Consider the following 22,219-nt stretch of genomic DNA (forward strand, 5'->3'; position numbering starts at 1 on the left):
AGCAGAGGGTTTATTCTGCTGGAATAAATCAGGAGGTTTATTCGCTGGAAGCTCCTTTACATACACAGTCCTTACCCTCGGGCTTTGGTGTCAGGCTGGAAGGCGAGGGTGAACAAAAAATATCTAGATGTTCAGTTTTCACTCTGCAAAGCATGGTCTACTGATTTCATGTTTATTAAGCTAAGGCTCAGCAGCCAAACTCTGAGTATAAGTTAGACAAGTTCTCATGCTTTCTATCCAACTATGTGACCAACTGAGAAAGCTGAACCAACAAGCTGAAACTCTTAAATTACAAGCATTTTGCAGCCCATATGTTGTTCTTGTATGTTAATTCCTTGTGGATCTAGCTCAGAGTCAGAGGTACAGACTCAATGGTTGTATAACTATTTGTGGAGGTAGACAGGGCACTTACCTCTGAGCCTTTTTATAATTTGAAACTACCAACAGTTTAATGCTATTATTCTTTCCCCTTCTAGAAGACTCACATTAACGATTGGTCAAAAGTGAATGGTCTTGAAATCAAAATTAAACCATATAGTACTTTAAAAGGGAGACTCATAACAATTTTAACTATATGTACTTGACATTTTGTTTAGAATAATATATAAATTTATGCTCATCTGTTGTCAATATTTTCTGTAGAGGAGAAAAGATGAGTCACAACAAAGACCAACATAAAATATGGTGAACACATTGGTAAAGCAGTAGAGAAATAATGAGCCAACAGTGAAACAAAGAAGCTATTTTCTGCCAAACAACCCATAATATGTATATTTTACAGACAATTTTTCCCTATGTCCTGACAATTATGATCTCTAAAAATCATACTTTATTAAGTATGACATTGATTACAGCAAAGGATCCTAGGTTTTTTTTCTTTCCTCTGAGTAGAGGTAACTATTTTAAGATTCCAAGGGGGAAATTTATCAAAAGCCAATCATGAAATGATGCAACTTTCTAAAACTCTGCTGTTAAGTGGCCAAACATGAGATGGATGAAGCAACACGCCACCATTTCCAACAGTTTTCATCAAGCCTAATTTCTGATACACACTAGAGCATTTCCTCCTGGTAAGGAAAATGGGATCTAGTTGAGATCCCCAAGAATGAGGGGTGTCACACACTCACACACACACACCTCTTGTGCTTGTGTGAAAATTCCACAAATGTGACAAAATACATATGTGACACCAAAAGATTGCCTATAGTCGTTGGTTTTAAGGGCGTCACAAACCAGCATTTTGTTTCAGGAACTGAGCTTTGGAGGCAAGTTGGGTAACCAGACTCAGTGAGTCTGCTGAGCAGTTGTGGCAGCGGTGGTGGCTGGCGGTGGGGGCAGGGGGCTGGAGAGTTTCATCTCATGAAAAACAACAAGGGCAGGGACCACAACTGTCTTGTTCAACAGTATATCCACAGTGTCCATCACACAACTTGGCTAGTAATAGGCGGTTGGTTAAACAGTCAGTGAATAAAGAGTTCATAAACCTTTCAAGAAGTTTGAGACTAAGGAGGCACTTCTGCTCCTCTCACCACAATCTATGTGCCCTTCCACCCCAGGATTCCCATTTTTGGATCAGTTCTCCCTTCAACGCTGCCCTTGCTGTTTAATTTTGTCAATTAAAAATGTGTCTCTAAGGGAGTGGGAGAAATGAAGGAAGAAGAGAAGTGCAGTGAAGGATTTGCCCATGTAGAACTTAATCCCACCTCTACCGTTGGAACTCTGTGCCATTTTGTGGGTACATCAAGGACTTGAGAGCAGCTTCCTGTAACACATCTATTAGCAAGTTTTTTTTTTTTTAAATTTGATTCCTTAATTCAGGATAGGGGGTAGGAGAGTTCAGTTTTTATTATTGTTTTGCTTGTTTGTTTTATTTTTTCCCCTAGCAGTTCTCTAAGACATGAAAATTCAAGTACAGTATCAGTATTCTTCAGTATTCTTAAGACCATGCCTAGGGACAAAATAGTCATGCAAATGTAATGAAGCTGACAGTTCCTTTGGAACACTTGAGTCAGTTGGAAGTTCACCACATAACACGAAGACTGAAACCAAACATCAGATAACTTAAGCTGTGCTACAAAGTTTAAAAACACTTTCACTGCAGTAAGTTATATAAACTGGACTTTTGTAGAAATTGCTTTTCCATTTATAAAGTGAAAGAAGAACATAAGTCAAGCTGGATTTCATACTCAATAATATATTTAATCTTTCCTATGCCCTGTAAGGCAAAATGTCTGAATGTACATGCATATACACAAACCCAAGTAATATTTTCCAATACAGAGGCTAAGACTGTGGGTACTGGAGTTTGAAACTAGCTCTGCCATTTACAACTGTGTAATCTTGAGCAAGTTACTTGGCCACTCTATACCCATTTCTCTTGATGGGTTAGACTGAGTTGCCTGCTCATGCCTACCTATTTGAAGATTTAGTTTTGAGAGGCAGAACTCATAAATTGGGCTCCTTAAATCAGCTCCATGTCACAATCCCCATTGGGACAACCCAATGGCAGTAAAAACAGGTCTTTCTTCTACATCAAACTAATTTCCTCAACCATACATTCTCATACAAGTGTAGAATTGAGCTTTAACCTAAATTTAAAGTAAAACAAAACAAAACAAAAAAAGCCCTGTAATACAAAAAGTATGTATTCCCTCCAGGAATTGTCCTTGGAAAAATACAGACTTTGAAAATTACCACCTGCCTTTCAGGCTGGGTATTCAATACAACTCCAATAAAACAACTTAGATGTTTTTATACTATGTAATTCAACTGTTTTAAATAAAATAACACTTTGCACAAGTAATGCTTTGGGCCAGGAAATCATGTGGTCCCAAATAGCCCTTTTGTCATCAGATTTGAATAAACATTAAAAAACTTGGAGTTTCTTAAACATTGAGACACCTGCTTGCATTTATTGTTGTGAATCTCATTATGAGAACGTTATGTGAGTTACTTAAGTCATGAGTGATGAAGCCCATAAACTTGATGGTCGAGTACTCTCCCTAATTACCAACATTAGGGCTTTGGAAAGAGTTAGCAAAACTTCAAAATGCAACTTGACTGAATTCAATATATTTCATCCCACAAAACAACTTCTAATAATCTTTCAATCATTAATTTCTGAAACACATACTGATATGAACACAAACCTCCTAAATACATACAAAAATGTCAGTCTGAAAAGGAATGGCCAACAAACATAGCAAACCTAGAGCAACATATAAAAAGATGCTCTGCCTCGTTGGCAAACTGGGAAATGCAGATTAAAACAACCATATGATACCATCTTACACCCACTAAATTGGCGCAAGGAAAAAAGTCTGACAATAAATTACTGTCAAAGCAGTCATAGGAAGGAAACTTTTACACTGCTTGTGAGCCTGGAAGGTAGTATTTCTAAAGTTGGAGGAGGGTATACCCTAGAGAAGTTCCTGCACTTGTGTACCAGATTTTCCAAAGATTGTTCATACAGCATTGTTTACAATAGTAAAAAAGCCAACATAAAATGCAATATAAACAACTTAAATGTTGGTCCACAGTAGTAACTGTTTCAGAAAAGTGTCATCACTGGATGCCAAAATTAGTGGCAAGAAACAGAGGAGGAGAAAAGGGAGTCCCAAGGAATTTCCTTATACATTGCTTATTAATTCAGAGGGAACCACCTAACTTTACTGGGTTTCCCTTGTATGTGATAGATTGCTTTTCTCTTGCTGCTTTCAAGATCCTCTCTTTCTCTTTGACCTCTGACATTCTGACTAGTAAGTGTCTTGGAGAACGTCTATTTGGATCTATTCTCTTTGGGGTGCGCTGCACTTCTTGGATCTGTAGTTTTAGGTCTTTCATAAGAGTTGGGAAATTTTCAGTGATAATTTCTTCCATTAGTTTTTCTCCTCCTTTTCCCTTCTCTTCTCCTTCTGGGATACCCACAACACGTATATTTGTGCGCTTCATATTATCATTCAATTCCCTGAGCCCCTGCTCATATTTTTCCATTCTTTTCCCTATACTTTCTGTTTCTTTTTGGATTTCAGATGTTCCATCCTCCAGTTCACTGATTCTAACCTCTGTCTCTTGAAATCTACCATTGTAGGTTTCCATTGTTTTTTTCATCTCTTCTGTGCCTTTCATTCCTGTAAGTTCTGTGATTTGTTTTTTCAGACTTTCGATTTCTTCTTTTTGTTCATTCCTTGACTTCTTCATGTCCTCCCTCAATTCCTTGATTTGGTTTTTGAAGAGGTTTTCCATTTCTGTTCGTATATTCAGAATTAGTTGTCTCAGCTCCTGTATCTCATTTGAACTATTGGTTTGTTCCTTTGACTGGGCCATATCTTCAATTTTCCTGGTGTGATTTATTATTTTTTGCTGGCGTCTGGACATTTAATTACCTTAATTAGTTTATTCTGGAGATTGCTTTCACTTATCTTACCTAGGGTTTTCTTGCTAGATGAGTTTGTTGTCTCTCTGTTCTTTGACCTTCAGTTCAGCTTTTTCTGGGCCTTTAGCTTAAGTTTTGTTTAACAGAGGGTAATTTTTCAGTTCTTGTTTTCTTGTTTCTTGTCCTGCTTATAAGGTGCCTTTTCCCTCCCCACCCTTAGGAGGGTCTACATAGGTATTACAGACTCCAGCCGGGTTTTCCCGGACTAAACTGGCCTCCTTTCGGGGGGAAGGAGTCACCTGCATCAGTTTTCCCTGAGGGTGAGACCCAGCAGGTTGAAAGACTTTCCTGTGAAGTCTCTGAGCTCTGTTTTTCTTATCCTGCCCAGTATGTGGCGCTTGTCTGTCTGTGGGTCCCACCAGCAAAAGATGTTGTGGCTCCTTTAACTTTGGAAGGCTCTCCCTGTGTTCTGAAGACTTGCAGCCGGTCCAGCTGGTCCAGACTGTGGTACGCTGTATGTTCGGTCACTATCGTGGCTCTGGGAGCTGTTCTGTACTGTTTCTAGTTATTTAGTAGTTGTTCTGGAGGACGAAATTGCATGTGGCCCAAGTACTCCAAGAGCTATGGGTACCTTCTCCGTGGGTCCCACAGGAAGAAATTTCCACCTAACTTTAAAGAGGAGAAATGTGGCAGATGCCATCTGAAGTAAGTGACCAGCAGTGGTCCAAAGACATCTTGTGCCTCCTGATATGATATGCCATGGAAACCACATCATTTCTGTAACATCCCTGCTGTAAGCAATGAATCTAATCAGGAAGTGTATCAGGCTAAAATCAAATTGAAAACCAGTTTAGAAAGCAACTGGCTGGTACTTTTCAAAAGATCAAGACCAGTGTTAAAGACAAAGAAAGACCAAGAAACTGATTTAGAGTAAATGGGACTAAAGAGACTGAATGCAATGTAATCCTTGGACCCAGGACCAGAAAAAAAAAAAAGTGGGTCAGTTGGCAAAATTTTAACAAGGTCTATGGATTAGATAACCATATCATACCAATTTCTTGATTTTTATAATATGTTAAAGCTTGAAAGAAGGATATCACTATTTTTAGACAAAATACCTGAAGTGTTTTGAGGTAAGGGGACATCATGCCTGCAATTTGTTCTCAAATGTTTCAGGTGAACTAGTGTGTGTGTGTATCAATTTTAAGTGTGAAGAAAGGAAAGGATGATCAATTTTAAGTGTGGCAAATGTTAACATTTAGAATCTGGGGCAAGGGTACATGAGATATTCTGTGCTATTTTTACAACTTCTTTGTAAATCTGAATACTTTTCAAAATACAAATCAGAACAGAAAAGAAAAGCAGGGGAATGCTAAGTCCGTTTTGATTAGTTTACTTATAGTGAGGGCAATGGGGACAAGTAGACAGAAAGGAACAAAAGTATTGCTTATGTGTATTTCATAATATGGTAGAACGTTCGTAAATATTTTTATTCTTTAAACAGTAAAAATATGTTTTAGATACTCTTTGTGTATATGAATTGTTTCATAACTTAAACAAAAATTCAGCAAAGATACTTGCCAGAGAAGGGAAGTACTAGGTGCATCTCAGGGGTCCTAGGGTTTGATCTACGAGAGCAGGGAGAGTTCCCGAGGAAGCAATGAGTGAGAAGATGTGAGTCCAATGGTGAGAGGGGCTTCCTGGGCGGTGGGGTGAACACAGTCCAGGCCGATGGACAAGGGGTGCCCTGCACACGAGGTGCTTTTACAGGGGCTCCTGGGACCCGACCCAGGCAGCAAGGGGAGGTCGGGGTTAAGATATATTAGATCATAGAGTTTCAATGCTGACACTGGGGCAATTTAACACGTCTCTATATTTCCCCCAGCAAATTAGAGAATCAAAAAACTTAATGTACAATTTATTATAACTTGACACAACTAGACAAAATATTTAGAAATAGTACAAACATTCAAAGAGCTAAAAATTCCAATGAGAAATGATAGGGTGTACACTTCAGAAAAGAAAGGAATACTGGGCCCAGAATGCAATTTTTCCTCATAGTCATATCATTTCATTGAAAGGCAATAATTAAAATCGGTCCTTTTAAAAAGTCTCTGAACCTGTTTCATTTTTTTTCCCCTAAGGCATTGACTTGAATGCCTGGGCTATTGTTTCCAAAGCTAGGTAGTATTTAAAGCATCTAAGTAAGGAAGAAAAAAACCACAGTGCTGCTCTAGCATTGTGATATTTGCAATGCATTCCTTTCGAAAATGACAGGGAGAGGTCAGAATGTCTAAAGGTACTATAAATATGCGTGTCCATCCATCCACCCATCCAACCAAGAATCACTTATTGAGATATAATGAAATTCTGTAACTGCCTGATAAGGTGAGACGACAACTACATATTAAGATAAAAAGTAATTCGAATATTTAAGAGTTCTCTAAAAATAAAGAAAAGAAAGAGACTTAGTCTGTGGACTCAGAAGAAGGTAAGAGATGATGCCAAAGACAAGTTGGGTCTTGAAGGGCAAGTAGAAGATGAACAAAAAGAGAAATAAAGGAAGGGCATTCTGGACAACTGGTGGCATAAAAGTGCACAGCCTACTTAGGGAATGCTAGAAACTTGAGTGGTTATAGGGGGAAGAGGGTTGAGTGAAGAGCCTATTCCAGATAGTTAGGCAGGATGGTAGGTTGGAACCAGATGAGACTGAATCTTTTGGGGACAGTGGAATCAAAGGCCATTAAATGCTTGAGACAGAGATATATTGTGATTGGAATGGTGTGCTCACTTGGCAATGTAGGAAAACGGTGAAGAATGAATTACTTTATGGGGAGAAAAGACATAGCAAGGCTGACCAATTAGAGAGCTGGGAAGGAACCACAAGAATATTGCAGAAGAAAGTCTGAGAAAGAAATCTTGAATGACTTACCTCAACCACAAAGTCAGAGCGATGTCTTAAATATTTATTTAGGAGGTAGAATTGCCAGCTCTTGGGGCATGAGTTGACGTGGGGTGGCAGGGAATGGAAAGAATTAAGCATGGTTTCAGTTTGAGATTAACTAGATCAAATGAGATACAAAACTCAGGAGAAAAGAAAAGATTCATGAGCCAAAAAATGAATTAGCTATGGATTCTTTTGAGTCTGAAGTAAACAGGGGGCTTCGGGATGGAAATATAAGTGGGCACTGAGATACAGAGCTCAGAGTGGACTAGAGCTGGAAGTATCATTGCATACGGAAGAGTTGAAGTTGTACAAGAGGATGACTTACCTAGAGAGGGCTTGTTGCAGGGGCAAAAGGAAAAGGCTAGATCCCTGATGAACCTCCAAATTAAGGGTTCCCCTCAGAGTGTTCCATGAACTGAAAATATAGTCCTGATCCACTCTTCTGTACCCCAAAATGTACTGAGTCTCCGCATACTGATGAATCAAAGATGCCGTTTTGAAGAAAACTGTCTCTGTTAAATGGTCCACCCTGTCTTTCTGAGTAATGGTCATTGAGTCCATATGCATAAACTGCAGATAGCTTGTCTGGCCCTGGCAGGCAGAACACTTGGTCTTGCCCGTCAGGTGCCCTAGGATTGTCCTAAAGAGAAGATGGAGAAGGAAGTTCAGAGTCTGGTTGGTCTGAGATCTACCACAGATCACAGCTAATCCCACATATACAAAATGATGAAGCCTGGTCAGAAACAAGGTTCTACACAATCAGAGGCAGAGTTCAGGTGCCCCTGAACAAGCAGAGTGGGTCGCAGCACAGCCACATTTGGTGAGTTTGTTCCCTGCCAAATCAGGGTGATGCTCATTCCACAGGGGCAACTGAGCATACTCTCCGTGGCTGGACTGACCACCAGGAAAATGAACAGGAATGTGGCTTACAAAAACTCTTAAGCACATTATCATTTGCTCTTCATGACAACTATCTATCTACCCATTTTACAAGGAGGAGAGCTAAGAATCAACTTGAATGGGTCATGGGTCAGGTTTAGGGCTGGAAATGTGGTCTCCTACAAAATACTTTTCTTCCATTTTGTGCTAGCATCAGAAAGCAATGCTGAAGAAGGATCCCAAAGATTTCCATGCCCTAACCCCTGGAGTCTGTGAAGAGAGGACCTTTCATGGAAAAAGGGACTTTGATGAGGTGATTAAAGTTAAGGACTTTGATATGGGGATATTATCCAGGTGGCCCAATCTAATGAGTCTTGAAAAGGGTAGAAGAGGGTGCCAGAGAGATGAGACCTGAGGAACACTTGATCCCTGCTGGCTTTGAAGATAGATGGAGGGGGCTATGGGCCAAGAAACTGTGATGGCTTCTTAAAGCAGGGATGACCTTCAATGTAAAGAAGCAAGAAAATGGGGACCTTGGCTCTAAAACCACAAAGAACTGAATTCTGCCAACATCCATTTGGATGTTTAGGAAACAGTTTTATCCCTAAAGGTCCAAAAAGGAAAGGCACCTGCAGACACCTTGGTTTTGGCCTGATGAGACCCATATTGGACTTCTTCCGTATAGAATTATAAAATAAATTTGCATTATTTAATCCACTAAGTTTTAGTAATTTGTGACAGTAGCAACAGAAAACTAATATAGCGTTTTTATTTCTACAAAGTCACAGAAACCCAAACTCAGACAAGCTATGATCACTTCTTAGGACAATGGGTGATAATATGTAGTGTTGGTTTGCAGAAAACAACCGAGACTCAAGGAAATAATTGGGCTACTCTTCTGCTCTCATAACCAGAGGTAGACATTTCAACCTGGCTGCCAAACTAAGGTCCCATTTTTGGAGACGCCTGTACAGTCTCAGCAATGGCACTGAACACTGATCTCAGATGTTCAAGAAGTAAACATGTATATGCATCAGTCAGGTGTATGTACCCTGTAAGGTTCTTTAAATGCAGTGCTCTATCAGGATTAATGCTTATTCACTTTTACTGGAATGGAGCTCCATGGAAATAGAAGTATAATTCTGGACTCACATTTTATGATGACAAATTCTACTTGGTTATTGTTGCAGATGGTGCATTGCACTGAAGGAAAAAAAGGCACTGGGTTTCAGATGATCCCATGGCCTTTTTCTGTCCCTGACCAGGTCCACTTAAACCTCTCAGTGACTCAGTTTCCAAATCTATTTTAGACTAAGTTTCAGAAATTGATTCTAGCATATCAAGAAATGTAGCATAGGGCGGGCCGCGGTGGCTCAGCGGGCAAGAGTGCTTGCCTGCCATGCCGGAGGACCCCGGTTCGATTCCCGGCCCCAGCCCATGTAAGAAACAAACAAACAAACAAACAAAAAATAATAAAATAAAAAAAAAAAAAAAAAAAAAAGAAATGTAGCATAAAAATGTTTTCCTTCCTTATTCACAATATATATATCACATGGAATCAATACATACAAATGCCAGAAGAATTTTTCATGATAAAATTTAGCTTAAATCACGTAACACAGATTAAAATTTAAATATTCGATAATATCCCAAAAGAGTGTCAGAGAATATTTTTGTGAACAGGCAAATATTTCAAATAAGCACACTGAAAGTTACTGATGAGTGGAAGGATTATGGGTGATTACTACTGTTTTCTTCATTATTGCCTATATTTTAGGAAATAATAAATAATAACCTAGCAAAAACCACAAGCATTTTAAAAGTATATAGAGAAAAAGAGGCTGCTAAATGATAATCAGAATTTTAAAAACATATACAACATCCTAAATCACTTTCAGGAAAGCTCTCTGACCTCAAGGAAGCATCCACAATTACTGATAAAAATCATATAGCTCTGGTGATTGACTAAGCATTTTCTTGAACTATATAAACCACTCTCCATCATGGAACTGGGTTAGAGCTGCTGTCAAAATTCTATGGTCCACACTCCCTGAATTTTAACCAATCATTTAAAAAAAATTTATCTTTGAGTTTTATTCTGCCTTGGCTTCAGGACTGCTAGGGGATGTTATGGGAATGACAATAGCTTCCCTGCCCAAATAGAGAGAACTGTGTGTGTGCTACTGGAGCCCTGATAGGCAGGGAAGTAGCCAGGTGTTAGACCCAGGATCACACCTGCTTGATTGAATTGTATTTATTCAAAAGTATACTTTCATGGCAATCAACTATTTTAATCTTTGTGTAGGCTTTGTGGGAATCTTGAATTCAAGTTCAGTTCCTTCAATTCAATCTGTGACTACTGAGCAAACATTATACACTGGGACTCTGTCAACAGCCTATTTCTTCTTGAGCAAACCTAAGAATATATTCCCTGGACACCAAGCAGTTAGCTTGCCTTTCATACACCTAATTTGTCCCTCTGTCATCTCCAAGTATGATATTCTTTCTTAACTTTAACTAACATTTAATAAGCACCTACTATGTGCCAGGCGTATGGAGACAATACCCACAGTTCCTGTCCTTGAAGGTCTCTCTGGCCATTGGAAATGTGAGGGCAAAACCTCACCTTATCCCCCGGCCCAGGACAAGCAGCAGGGATGGGTATCATTTAAATTGTGGGCTCAGATCAGACTGGCTTTGCCAGGAAAGCGAAAGTGATGAAAAGTTATCTCCAGTACCACTGGCCTCCCATTTCCATCCTAGTGGATCTGGGCCCTTCCCAAGGGACACTGGCTCAGGAATGGAGTTCACACTTTGGTGTGAATTGAACTCACCCACCATCTTGTGTATTTAGGGTTGATCTCTAACAGCAGAATGAAATATCTTATCCCGCCTTAGGCATCAGGTTGCTTGGAGGATAATCTGGGCAGAGGGCCAAAGGAAAAATCCACTGTCTTTTAGGTACCGCTGAAATCACAAATCAGGAAAGATCCTATTACTCGTCTCAGGTATGAAAGGGAGAAGGCAGGGGTACAGGCAGAGATAGAAAACACAGACAGAGAAAGAGGCAGAAAAAGAGTCAGAGAGAGGCTCTTGCTGCTTTTTCCATGGCTGGGAGAAGGACTGGGGTTGGGAGAACAGTTCAAACACTCCCTCCACTCGCTTGTCTTCTGACTGCAATGACAAGGATGCAGCAAGGCAACTGGAAAGCAAGCTCTCTCACAGCAGATGGGTCCTACCTTTCTGTGCAGGGTGAGAATGAGGGAAAATGGGATTGGATCCTTGTCTCTGAGCACCTATGAGGTCAGAAGAACCTGACTTGCCCAACCTTGACCACAATTGGCAATTCTTATACCACAAGCTCCATTTCCATCCTTTGAGTATGTATAAGCAGCTATTTCCTTCACAACATTCACAAAAAACCACTTTATTCCATTTTCATCACTGAAATACAAATTTGGTGGCAGATCATCAGGATCAGTTCTTCAAGTTGCTAATATAAGATATCTTAATCAATAATAATGTTATTAAAATGGAAAAAAGTTTAATTTTGATCACCTATGAAAAACCTGTTTAAAAGAACAAGAACTCCCTAGAATTTAAGGGCTAAATGGTGTTTAGAAGTTTTGGTATGCAACCTTCATGTTTTAAAGACCAGGAAAATAAAACTCAAAGAAGCTTAAAAACTTGGCCAAGGTTAGACAGGCTGGAAACCACTGCTTCCTAAAGATAAAAAGACACATTTTTCAACCTGATTGGACAGCAGCCACATAATGACTTTTGACTTCAAAAATTGAAGTTAATGAATGAGCTTTACTTGTTAGCACTCAGATAAGTCCCCAAATAATCTTATCTGTGCACATTGGTATGCCAATAAATTTTATTACTTGCAGTTTCACATATAGGGCACATTTATAGCTGTGTATACTTTTAAAGCAAACTGGAATACTTTTCATTCCAAAATAAAATCCTCTTTTGAATAAATGTCTGATTTTAACAAACATTATAAAAACATAATGAGTAAATGCCCTTAAACATTAGTTCTCCATATTTGACTTTTCTTCTTGCAAAAAGTTATGGAGTGCCAACATCACTTTCATTTTGTGAAGGTTACTCAGCTGTAGACAATTTCCATTTTCTCAATCTATGATTCTAAAGAGCTGACAAAAGGACTTTTAAGAGCCAATCAGATAAACAATGGATGTTCATACTTCACTGAATAGTAAATTTTGTTACGTTTTTTATTTGCTTGTTTTTCAAGTCAAATGTTCATTCTTTTTATAGAATATGTGATTTGAAAATAAAGTGCCAAAAGGCATTGGTCATTTTGACAGCTTTAATTAGTCATTTAAATTGGTAATTACTAAAATAATTACATGAAGAAAAGCTCATTGTGCTAATTCTAAATGGTGTCTTTTCAAACAGTTCCCAGTCTGGATCCTATTGTTAAACTCTGTCATTCTGGTATTTAATTTAAAGAACTGTCTAGCCTGCCAAATTCTAGATGTCAGCAGAAGGGGTATGGTCAAACTGAATTAGAAAAACTATTTTTACATTTTAGGAGCACAAACTCAAGGAACTTTTGAAGAGTTGGGTCCATTAATTCTTGTAGTTTCAGAAACAGGCAATTCCACTTCAATACAATTGCAAAATATTAATATTTTCAAAGACAAGTGTTTTGCTCTATTGCCATTAACTCAATCACATTCATTAAATTTTATTATTTCTACATCATTTAATGTAGGTCAGCATGTCAAGTCCAACAAACCCAAGTATTTATTTCCAGTCCACTGACACTGCCATGAAAAATAAGAGGCAAACCCGTCTTACCTCAATGGAAGGAGCGGTGGGGACCCTTTCATTTGTAAACATGAACATTAAAATCATGACTACAAAAGACAATGCAACAGATAAAATGATGACATCCACCCATCCCATGCTTATCTTGTCAGATATGAGTTTCTCTAAAGGAGGAGAATGAAATGATGTCAACTTTGAAAGCTGAAAGAGGCTTTGTGGGCAAAATTAACCCATCAGTGCTAATCCTGTCCTTGTGAAATACTGAGCACTAAAATTGTGTCTAGTGTTGGTGTCACACCCAATATCCCGCTTTGCTGAGATATCAGAGGAAAAAAATAAGTATGTGGAGCAAAAGGAGTCACTGCACTTCTGTTAAGAAACTCTTTTCTACTAACTCTCCTTATACATAGGGCTCCATGCTTTGCTTTTCTCTCACTGCTCTCTCTGATGGATGTGCACTGCATGTTAAAAGAGGTCCTCAGTGCTTCCTGTCTGGGAAAACTGGTAGGAAGCACAGAGTAGTCATTAATAACATGGACTATGGAATCAGATTGCCTGCACGTGTCTCCCCAGTTGGCCACTTACCAGCCATTTGAGCTGGGCAAGTTCCTGATCTCCACGTATCTCTTTCTGCATCCACAACATAAGAATCAAAACCCTTTCTGAAGGTCATCATAAAGATGAAAAGAAACCACACAAGTCAAATACCTGGAACTTGGGACATGCCTACTACATTTATGTATTATTACATTTCTAATACTTACCTATCTTTTACAAGTTGACTGAAGAAGATGGGATTTAAGTAACATCATTATCAGGTACTGATAATCTAGACATCTTTAAGTCACAATTTCATATAATCTCTCTTGACTTTCCTTAAGTATGCCCTTTGCAGTGAGAAGGGAGATCTCTTTTTCCTTGTGTAGGTATAGTAAATACAGTATAAAAGCAGTGAAATTAGACAGGCTCTCTGCTCTCAATGACACATAACATTCTAAGGCAGGAAGTGTGAAAAAGACAAGCAACTAACAAAATATAAAGATCATTTTATGTAGTAGTAAAAGCTATGAAGAAAATAAAGCAGAGAAGGTTTAGGCAAAGGGATGGCTGGAGGGGAAAATACTTGGTGATCCAGTATGGCCTCTCTGAGGTGGTGACATTTGAGAACCTGAGGGATGAGGACAAATTAGGACAACTCTGGGGCAGAGGAAATGGTGAAGGCAGGGGCCCAATCATTTAATGCCCTCTTGCACAGATCAGGAAACAGGCTCCAAAGGGTGAAAGTGATTTAGCAGACATACACACCACTCTCATGTTTTCAGTCTCTTGAGCTCTGACATTTCTTATACCAACTCCCATTCAGAAAAGTTCACCTGGTCAAATTCTTTGAAATGCATTGCATAACTCAAACTTTTATAGTCCAGGATGGTGAAAGCCAGCCAATCAAAGGGATCATAGACCACATTATAGCATATGGGACATACAAGACCTCACATTCCATAGAATCCCATCTATGGCTTGGCCACTAGGAAGCATCTTTAGCAAAATCATAGGATTTAATAGTATGTGTTTCATTTACAGTTCCTATTCAACTACTCTGGATTTCATCTAACCTTACCATTAATGTCTGATCTCCTTCTCTCTTGTTTTGTTGTACTAATATTCTAATATTGCTTTTTTCCCCTTACTATATTTTGTCTTGTCGTCTTACCGGCACCTATTAGACACTTAGAATCCGTTCTTCAAATAAGGTAGAATGTATATAAAGAATCCCAATACAACTCATTTAAATGGAATCTCAATTAAATGGAAATAAGTGCTCAAGGACATATAATGCATTGGAAAACTTCAGATATTCAAATGTGAACAAAAATAATTTTTCCTGGGATTCAAAGAATGTGACAGAGAAAAGCATCTTCATGATTTTCTGAATCTATCAATCAGATTTTCTGATACACCAATCATTTTCAAATCCTCAAAGACTTCATTATGACAGCAATACAATCTAAGCAACAAGGCCTCATCATTACTGTAATATGTCCTTCAGCAGTTGCAGTGGTTCTGTTTTTAAATTCTGTGGTGTGGGGAGGAATACACACCTTAAGGCCAAAACTCAGCATGAGAATTTCTTCAAATTCAGATCGCAACTATTTCATAAAGTATGTGGATTTTTTTCTTAATCCAGAAGCTTAACTAAAGTTCACATGTCAATTAAGGCAGTAGATGGAAAAAATATCACAAACAAGCATGGAATTTCTCTAAAGTCATTTAGTAATGAACCAAAACCCATTTTCATTCTTAGATGGGTCTAAACATTCATTTTTTGTCTCAAGCGAATCTTTCAAAGAACTTCAGAATGAATCTCAATGCATGGTTGTCAAGAAAATACAATATGCTGTAAAAACATGGCTGAATATGTTGTTTATTTTTGTGTTTTTCAAAGTTTCCTTTGCTTACAAATCACTTGTGGATATTGTTAAATTGTACATTCTGAGTGGGTCTGGCGTGGAGGGTGCTGAGATTCTGCATTTCTAACGAGCTTCCAGGCAGTGACAGAGGCTGCCAGTCCAGGCCCACACACTTCGAAGGACTCAGTACGAGTTAAAGCCGAACATTTCTAGTGCAAATTGTTTATTTTATCTTCAGGACCTCTTAAATCTCATGGTTGACTGTTTTCCTCTTTGACTTGGCCACTAGGAAGCACCTTTAGCAAGAACATCAGACCTAATGTATATGTTTTGCTCCTATTGCTAATAATTAAAATCCTAATAATAATAGGAATTAATTCCTAATAATAAAAATTCCTATTCCATTCAACTACTAATTTCATGTAACTTTCCTAATAATGTTTTCTTTCTCTCTCTCAATTTTGTTGTACTAATATTCTAATATTCCTTTTTCCCCTTACTATATTTTGTCTTGTTGTCGTACATGGACCTATAAGACACTTAGAATCCCTTCCTCGAATGAGGGAGAATGTATATAAAGAATCCCAACACAACTCAGTTAAATGGAAGCTCAGTTAAATGGAAACAGGTGTCCAAGGACCTATTATGCATCGGAAAATTTCAGGTGCATGCTGGAGCTGGGAGAAGTGATTAGGGAGGGAGAAGCAGATAATCCTAGAAGAGAAGTGGAAGTGAAAAGGATCAGCTGCACACCCTTTCAGATTTTGCTTAAGGCCTTGCTGGACAGTTAGACTGACAGGGGATGGCGAAGTGAGTTCATAATTTAAGGACTTAACAATTGACTGGGGATTCAATTCAGTTGACTGGGAGGGTCTGTTATAATTTAAGCTACCTAGAGCAGCCTCTGCTGTTGCTTCTAATCTCAGAGGAGCACTAAAGCTAACCTTGACAGTGGGAAAGATTTCCCATTTCTTAAAGATCTGATCAGAAGGCAGCACTGACCAGTGTCAATTCCAAATGACGCCTCTGACACCGATTTGGAGATGTTGCTGGAAGTAGCTACAAAACTGGAAGGTAGCCCCTTACCAATACTAACTAGGATGCAAAAGAGTATTTAAGGTATTTAACACATGTGTTTCTACCACCTCCTCTTTAATATGCAACAATCATAAGTACCACATATGACTGCTATAAGAATTAAATGGGGGTGGGCCAGGTGGCTCAGCAGGCAGAGTTCTTGCCTGCCATGCTGGAGACCCGGGTTTGATTCCTGGAGCCTGCCCATGCAAAAAAAAATAAAAAGAATTAAATGGAATAATAGGTCTAAAACACCTTGCATGATACAAAGCACTTTTTGTAGTTTCTCAACAAATGACTTATTATAATAGTTATTTTTTATGCTAAGCATTAGAGAAAATGGTTGAAAAATGACAGCCAAAATCCACACATGTTGATTCATTCTTTCATTTTCTGACTGTTCTAGAAGTTTTCTGGGTCTGACTGTTGTTACAGGTTATTTTCAAAGTTACTTCTGCAATGTCCTTGAGGAGTCAAAAACAGTAGCTGATATGTCAACAACATTCAAACTTGATCTCTTCAATTATGTGTTGACTTCTCATGAAGCAAAGGGGGACTTTTTCACATAAGGGACTTTCCGTATACGAAAACATAAAAAGGGTGGTTTCTGCTAAAATGTAAACAACTTTATTTATGAAGATTCCTATAAAAAAATAAATGTGCTGTGAAGGCCAAATAAACAGGCCTTTACTTTGCATACTGCTTTTAACTCTGGGCACTGACAGTAAAACAATTGTTTCATTTTCATTCAGTATCACTTTCTGTATCTTTTCATTTACTCCTAACATATGACTTTTGGGAAATTCCAGTGTTTAGAGACTCCACTCAACTTTTTAAAACCCCTCCTACTCTCAACTGTTTAAATGCCATAAAATTCTGAGGGAGGAAATTATTCCTCCTAAGAATTCCTCACGCTTATGCATACATGCTTACATATCAAAGATCTTTGGTGGGGGGGGCAGGTGTCAAAAATTCAGCTTCTTATTTAAGGCCCCCTAAAATATCAAAAGTAGTATTACTGGATATTCTAGTTTGCTAGCTGCTGGAATGCAACACACCAGAGATGGGCTGGCTTTTAATAAAAGGGGATCTATTTAGTTAAAAATGTATAGTTCTTCAGAGGAAAGGCTGCTAACTTTCAACTGAGGTTCTTTCTTACACGGGAAGGCATAGATCTCTGCTGGCCTTCTTTCCGGGCCTTTGGGTTCCAACAAGTTTCCCCAGGGTGATTTCTTTCTGCATCTCCAAAAACCTGGGTTGAGCTGCGAGTGCTGAGATGAGGTATGCTGAGCTTGGGCTGTGCTACGTTGAGCTCTCTCATTTTTAAGCTTCCAGCCAATTAAATCAAACATCATTCATTGCAGCAGGCACGCCTCCTAGCTGACTGCAGATGTAATCAGCAACAGATGAGCTTCACATGTCATTGGCTCATATCCACAGCAACAAAACTAGGCACCTTCACCTGGCCAAGTTGACACATGAACCTAATTACCACACTGGGGACCAGAGAAAGTTGGGAACCATCAAAGTGAAGATATAGACTTTTTGCAATTACTGAAGTAAATATTTTCCTCTCTTTACTCCTTGTCCTTTCAGGGTGGGGCTGAGGTGGGATGTAGAAGTACAAAACTGATGGGTTAAGTACCATCACGACTGGCAGGATAGTTCCTCTTCAAAAGAAGTTAATAAAAAAGTATGATGCAATACAAAAATATATTTCAGAGATACTTTCATGCAACACTAGAGTAAGTATCATAAATGTTTTAAATAATGCATGTAAATAAAAGTGGTATGCTCCTGTCTCAGAAATACCTTAGAAAGCTTTCGGTAAAAACTGGCAAAATGATTATTTGGCCTTTCTTTGACTCCACTTGCTTTTGTGCTCTCTGCCCATCCTTTAGCCCCTACTTAGCTCTCATCCTTCCTGTTCCCCAAAGTCTTCATCTCTCTGCCCCATCTAATCACATCCTGTAAATAAAACTCACTTCTCTCTAAGTGACAGATCTGACATGGTATTAGCAGAAAAGCAACCTACCCTTTTTTGTTGTAGTATTTTTCTTTTGAAATGTTATCAAAGTATAATATAAAGAAAAGTGCACATATCCTAACTGTATAGCTTAATGTACTCAGGGAACTTTAACTAAACTAATTCATACTAAAGTATAAATGCACTTCATACATTTTAAAAGATGGGCTTTTCAAAAAGGAACACTAATTAATGGCATTACAACTTGAAGGTTGATGTGGTATATATATATATATATATATATATATATATATATATATATATATATATATATATATATATATATATATATATATATATATATATATACATATATTCAACCAAAGTAATAAAACATTCCAAGCCTGACATGGGAGAAAAAGTTTCTAATAATTTTTGAGCCCAGGTTCTATCCCTGATCTCATAGGACAAACATGAATAGGATTTCAGGTTATAAACTTTACTTCCTATGGCAAAACTGGTCTTTGTGCGAGTGGTATTCATATATTTTCTATGGAAAAGTTTCAGAATAATTAAGGAGTTAATATGTGTCTTTAATGTATGGCTTTGGCTCATAATTTCTCCTAAGAAGGATGTGAAACAAGGTGGCTCCTAACTAGAGGTCTGATGGCACATGTGCCTACTGCAAGGCCTTGGGTGAAAACTAAGTCAAGTCCACCTTGGTGGCCACGTCTCCTCTCCTCAGCATCTGCCCTGAAAGTAGGCCTTCTGGTCAGTGCCCTGATACATAGATGGTATGTGTGTGTGTGTGTGTGTGTGTGTGTGTGTGTGATTTCCTATTTCCAGACTCGAAAACTACCTTGTTAATCCCACAACCTTTCCTTGCTGGATAGAACAGAAACCAAGCTCTATGACAATCTCTTTGTAAGCTGTCACCTAAATAATAGGGATTTCACACAAAGCCACCATATCAGCCCACCAGGATCTTCTAGTGTCTCTCAAATATCTTTCAATTGATGAGAGCTTGTCCCAATACACACGCCAATTCTACTGGCCTTTACCAGTGCGACATTCCCCTTCACGGTACTTTTTCTCCCCTGCCAACCAGGCTTCAGGACTTGAGGCAGCAAATACAAAAAGCTTTAAGGGATTAGGTCAATTTAAACTAGGATAAATCTCCACCACATAGTCCAATGACAAAGTTTTAGGTTTAAAAGGGCTTCTTTTAACAGCGTCTTCCTGTTCCTCTTCAAGAGTTAACTGATGGGATGGAATGCAAGGCACATGTCTTCTTGCTGCCAAAATTGCTGCCAAAACTGCCTGTCTCAATGTGTAAAGATCCCAGGAAATGTCTTGGCAAAAGCTAGTTCAGGAGTGATGGCCACAGTGCCAAACTGAGTCAAGTGAGGGAGTCACATCTTTGCCAGTGAATCCCTACCCTCTGCACATCTTGTTTTAAGACATTGAACTTATTCATTTTGACAAGATATCCTAGGATTTCAAATCTGATATAATTTTGGCGAAAATAATGTATGTATGTGTGCTGTTGTTGAGAGCTATCAGCAATAGTATTTTATTTTAGGAATACGTTTTTTTAATAGACTTTCCAATGTTACAAAAATTCTAGGAGAGCCCACTTAAGAACAAAACAAAAAGTGCTGTTTATTCCAATTGAATGCTAATTCTTTTGGTTGCATTTCTCTTCCAGAGCATTACTGAGATTCAATAAACTGCAGACTAAAATGCAAAGTGAATGGCAGAGAATGACAAAGCTGAACTCCCAAATGAAAAAGTGATAATTATTTTCTATGCATGTCTGAAGATTTTCTCATTATCTCTTCTTTTAATCAAAATGAACCATTTTTTTTTCAGATGTTCTTTTTGACAGTTCGCCCCTCCTCTCCTGAAAATGTGCATGCTGATATCAGAACCACGTGCAGCTCCTGGCACAAGACTCTGTTAACAGTTGAATCACATCTCGGTAACTGCAGCCTGTAGCCACTGACAAGTGAGAGAGAAGGCAACCTGGCCACCAATTCATTTCACACCCGCGCCACCCCACCCTCTTGGGCATCTGATGCCTCTTCTCCCTGCCAGGCAATTTGCTTCCGCTCTGTTCAACTTTCTGACCTCTGGCTCTAGAGAAAAGACCTGGCTGTGGGAACTGGCTCCGGGCAGCTCTTGGCTCACTCCTCATGGGTGACTGGCAAGAGTAACACTTTCTCTGACACTTTAAAAAGAAGCCTTTTAATTCCTAATGATATTTTCTGGCAAAAAGGGAAATGAAACACACAACGCAGGATTCCGGTCCAGCAGAGGCAGGCCAAGGGTAAGGCTGCTGAAACCCTAGAACTGCTGCAAGGCTCTTCCCACTCGCTTCCCTTTCCCATCAGGGTTGATTTCGTTTTTTTTTTTTTTCCCCTGCCACTTCTCCCCGGAGTGTGACACCTACTGGAATTTATGAACCTCTGGAGAGGGATGGATATGATTTGGGGGTCAGATGAGAGCGGCGGGCTGCTGCCTCAGAGATTTCCCGCGGAAATCACCCGACACTTGGAAGACATTTCAATAGGGAAGTAAAGCTTTCTTGGCGGGAGAGCCCCGTGAAACATCTTAGAAGAATACCGAAAACCGCTGGATACTTAATGACCTGCGTCTTCCCCAGCCTGTCCCAGCCCATTCTAGAGTAGTATAAAGTGGTTTGCGGATATCTTCTCCCATGGAGGGAGGGTGGTGCGAAGTACATTTATGTCCGCGACTGAGTCAACGCTGGGCTCGAGCCTGGGCGAGAGGACTTCGAAACCCCTCCTGTCCTTCCTGCGCTCCAGTCCGGTCGCTGGGGCTCGGGGGCGCACGGGCCTGCGCGCCGAGGGGCTCCGTTCTGGAGACACCCCCACCCCGGGTCGCGCGCACCCCATCGCCCCGCGTGAATGTGTCTCGCGGAAGCATTCCCGCCACCATCCCCCACCCAAACCCCAAACCTCCTCTCCCCCTCACCCCAAATCTCCTCTCCCCCTCCGCGCTTCTGCCACCCGCGCAGCTGCCCTTCTGCGCGCCAGGCGACCCCAAAGGCATCCCCGGTCCTCAACGTATGGGTGGCGCTGCCTGGCGGAGGTGGCGCGGGGGGCGCCATACAGAGGTGGTGGGGGAGGGGACGAAGAGGAGGGGTCCGGGGTGCGGGACCGGCAGGGGCGCGCCGGGCGCTCGCGGGGGCTGGGTGCGGACCCCCTGGGCGTCGGGAGCGCCGGCGGGGCGCGGGGGACGCGCCGCACTCACCCGCTGCTGCTGCTGCTGCTGCCGCCGGCTGCTGACGGCCACCGCGGCGGCGGACGCGGCGCTGTGCCGGAGCTCGGCCGCCTGCCCGGGTCTCAGCAGGCTCCGGGTGAACCTGCGGGTCCGCTCGCCGGCCATCGCCGGCCGCGGGGTTCACGCCGCTGGCCCGGAGCGCGCGTCCCGTCTGCCTTCCCCGCGCCAACCGTATCTACCCACCCGCCGTTCAGGAAGCGGAACTCGGAGCCTTTTTCCCCCCCGCTTCCTCGCTCTTCTCTCAAGAGGCGGGTTTTTCTCTCTTGCACCCCCACTCCCCCCACCCCCTTCGCTCCGCCGAAGCTTCGCGACGACTTTCCAAACTCTGCGCTCCTCTGGGCGCGCGCGGCCAACTCGGCGGGCGGCCCTGGCTGGCGGCGGCGCATCTGGAGCTGGAGACGCGGGACGCGCGGGGGCTGCGACAGGCGGCGGGGGAGGGCGCGGGTCGCCGCCACCGGGCT

At 40.6% G+C, this 22,219-nt stretch overlaps 1 protein-coding gene across 3 annotated transcripts in view; it reads right to left on the reverse strand.

Moving 5' to 3' along the window:
* Positions 1-21,878, reverse strand: part of DOCK10 (dedicator of cytokinesis 10) — a 271,344-nt gene extending 249,466 nt beyond the window's left edge. For all 3 annotated transcript variants that reach the window (XM_077155290.1, XM_077155286.1, XM_077155285.1), the window contains exon 1: positions 21,729-21,878. In XM_077155290.1, coding sequence (XP_077011405.1) covers positions 21,729-21,863 — 135 coding nt within the window. In that variant the 5' untranslated portion in view covers positions 21,864-21,878. The remainder of the gene's footprint in view (positions 1-21,728) is intronic.
* Positions 21,879-22,219: the final 341 nt, after the last annotated feature.

The sequence above is a fragment of the Tamandua tetradactyla genome, chromosome 3 (genome assembly GCF_023851605.1).
Source record: "Tamandua tetradactyla isolate mTamTet1 chromosome 3, mTamTet1.pri, whole genome shotgun sequence".
Classification (NCBI taxonomy): Eukaryota; Metazoa; Chordata; class Mammalia; order Pilosa; family Myrmecophagidae; genus Tamandua; species Tamandua tetradactyla.